General features: G+C 57.0%; 1 protein-coding gene across 1 annotated transcript; it reads left to right on the top strand.

The window, feature by feature from the left end:
- Positions 1-151: 151 nt before the first annotated feature.
- On the top strand, positions 152-636 carry EMH_0000460 (uncharacterized protein; the record flags this gene model as incomplete). Its single annotated transcript, XM_038022241.1, has 2 exons — positions 152-367; positions 472-636. The coding sequence occupies 2 exons, from the start codon at positions 152-154 to the stop codon at positions 634-636; spliced, it is 381 nt and encodes a 126-aa protein (XP_037878095.1).
- Between the last annotated feature and the right edge of the window lie 111 nt (positions 637-747).

Below are 747 nucleotides of genomic sequence, written 5' to 3' on the forward strand. Positions count from 1 at the left end.
GGGGCTGCTGTCTTTACATTCTCCCGCAGTGCAGCAGGTGATTCGAAAGCTCAGCAGCAGCAGCAGCAGCAGCTGCTGCTGCTGCTGCAGCAGCAGCAGCAGCAGCAGTTGCTGCTGCAGCAGCAGCAGCAGCAGCAATTTGTCTTCACTTATGCTGCAGTGTGTTATTAAAAACGAAGAAGAGTATCTCTGCGTGCAGCAGCTGCTGCTGCAAACCCTGAATCTAGCTATACCACCTCCTGCTGCTGCTGCTGCTGCTGCTGCTGCTGCTGCTGCTGCTGGTGATGCTGCTGCTGCTGGTGGTGGTGCAGCAGCAGCAGCAGCAGCAGCAGCAGCAGAAATAGATGCAGAAGAAACGCCGCTTATTGTATGCGATACAACTGAGGAGGAAGAGCAGCAGCAGCAGCAGCAGCAGCAGCATGAGCAGCAGCTGCTGCTGCAGCAACAGCTGCTGCTGCTGCTGCTGCTCAGCCGTTTCCTTTGCTGCTGCAGCAGGCAGCGGAACAGCAGCAGCAGCAGCAGCAGCAACAGCAGCAGCAGTTGTATCTGCAGCAGCAGCAGCAGCAGTACCGTCAACAGCAGCAGCAATATATGCTGCAGCAGCAGCAGCAGCAAAGACAGCAGCAGCACTACTAGCAGCAGCAGCAACAGCAGCAGCAACAGCAACAGGTGCAGCAGCAGCAGCAACAGCAGCAGGTGCAGCAGCAGCAGCAGCAGTTTGTATCCCTTTGGGGTGTACAGGCAGCT

This window comes from Eimeria mitis, genomic scaffold (genome assembly GCF_000499745.2).
Source record: "Eimeria mitis Houghton genomic scaffold, Emh_scaff13088, whole genome shotgun sequence".
Lineage (NCBI taxonomy): Eukaryota > Apicomplexa > Conoidasida > Eucoccidiorida > Eimeriidae > Eimeria > Eimeria mitis.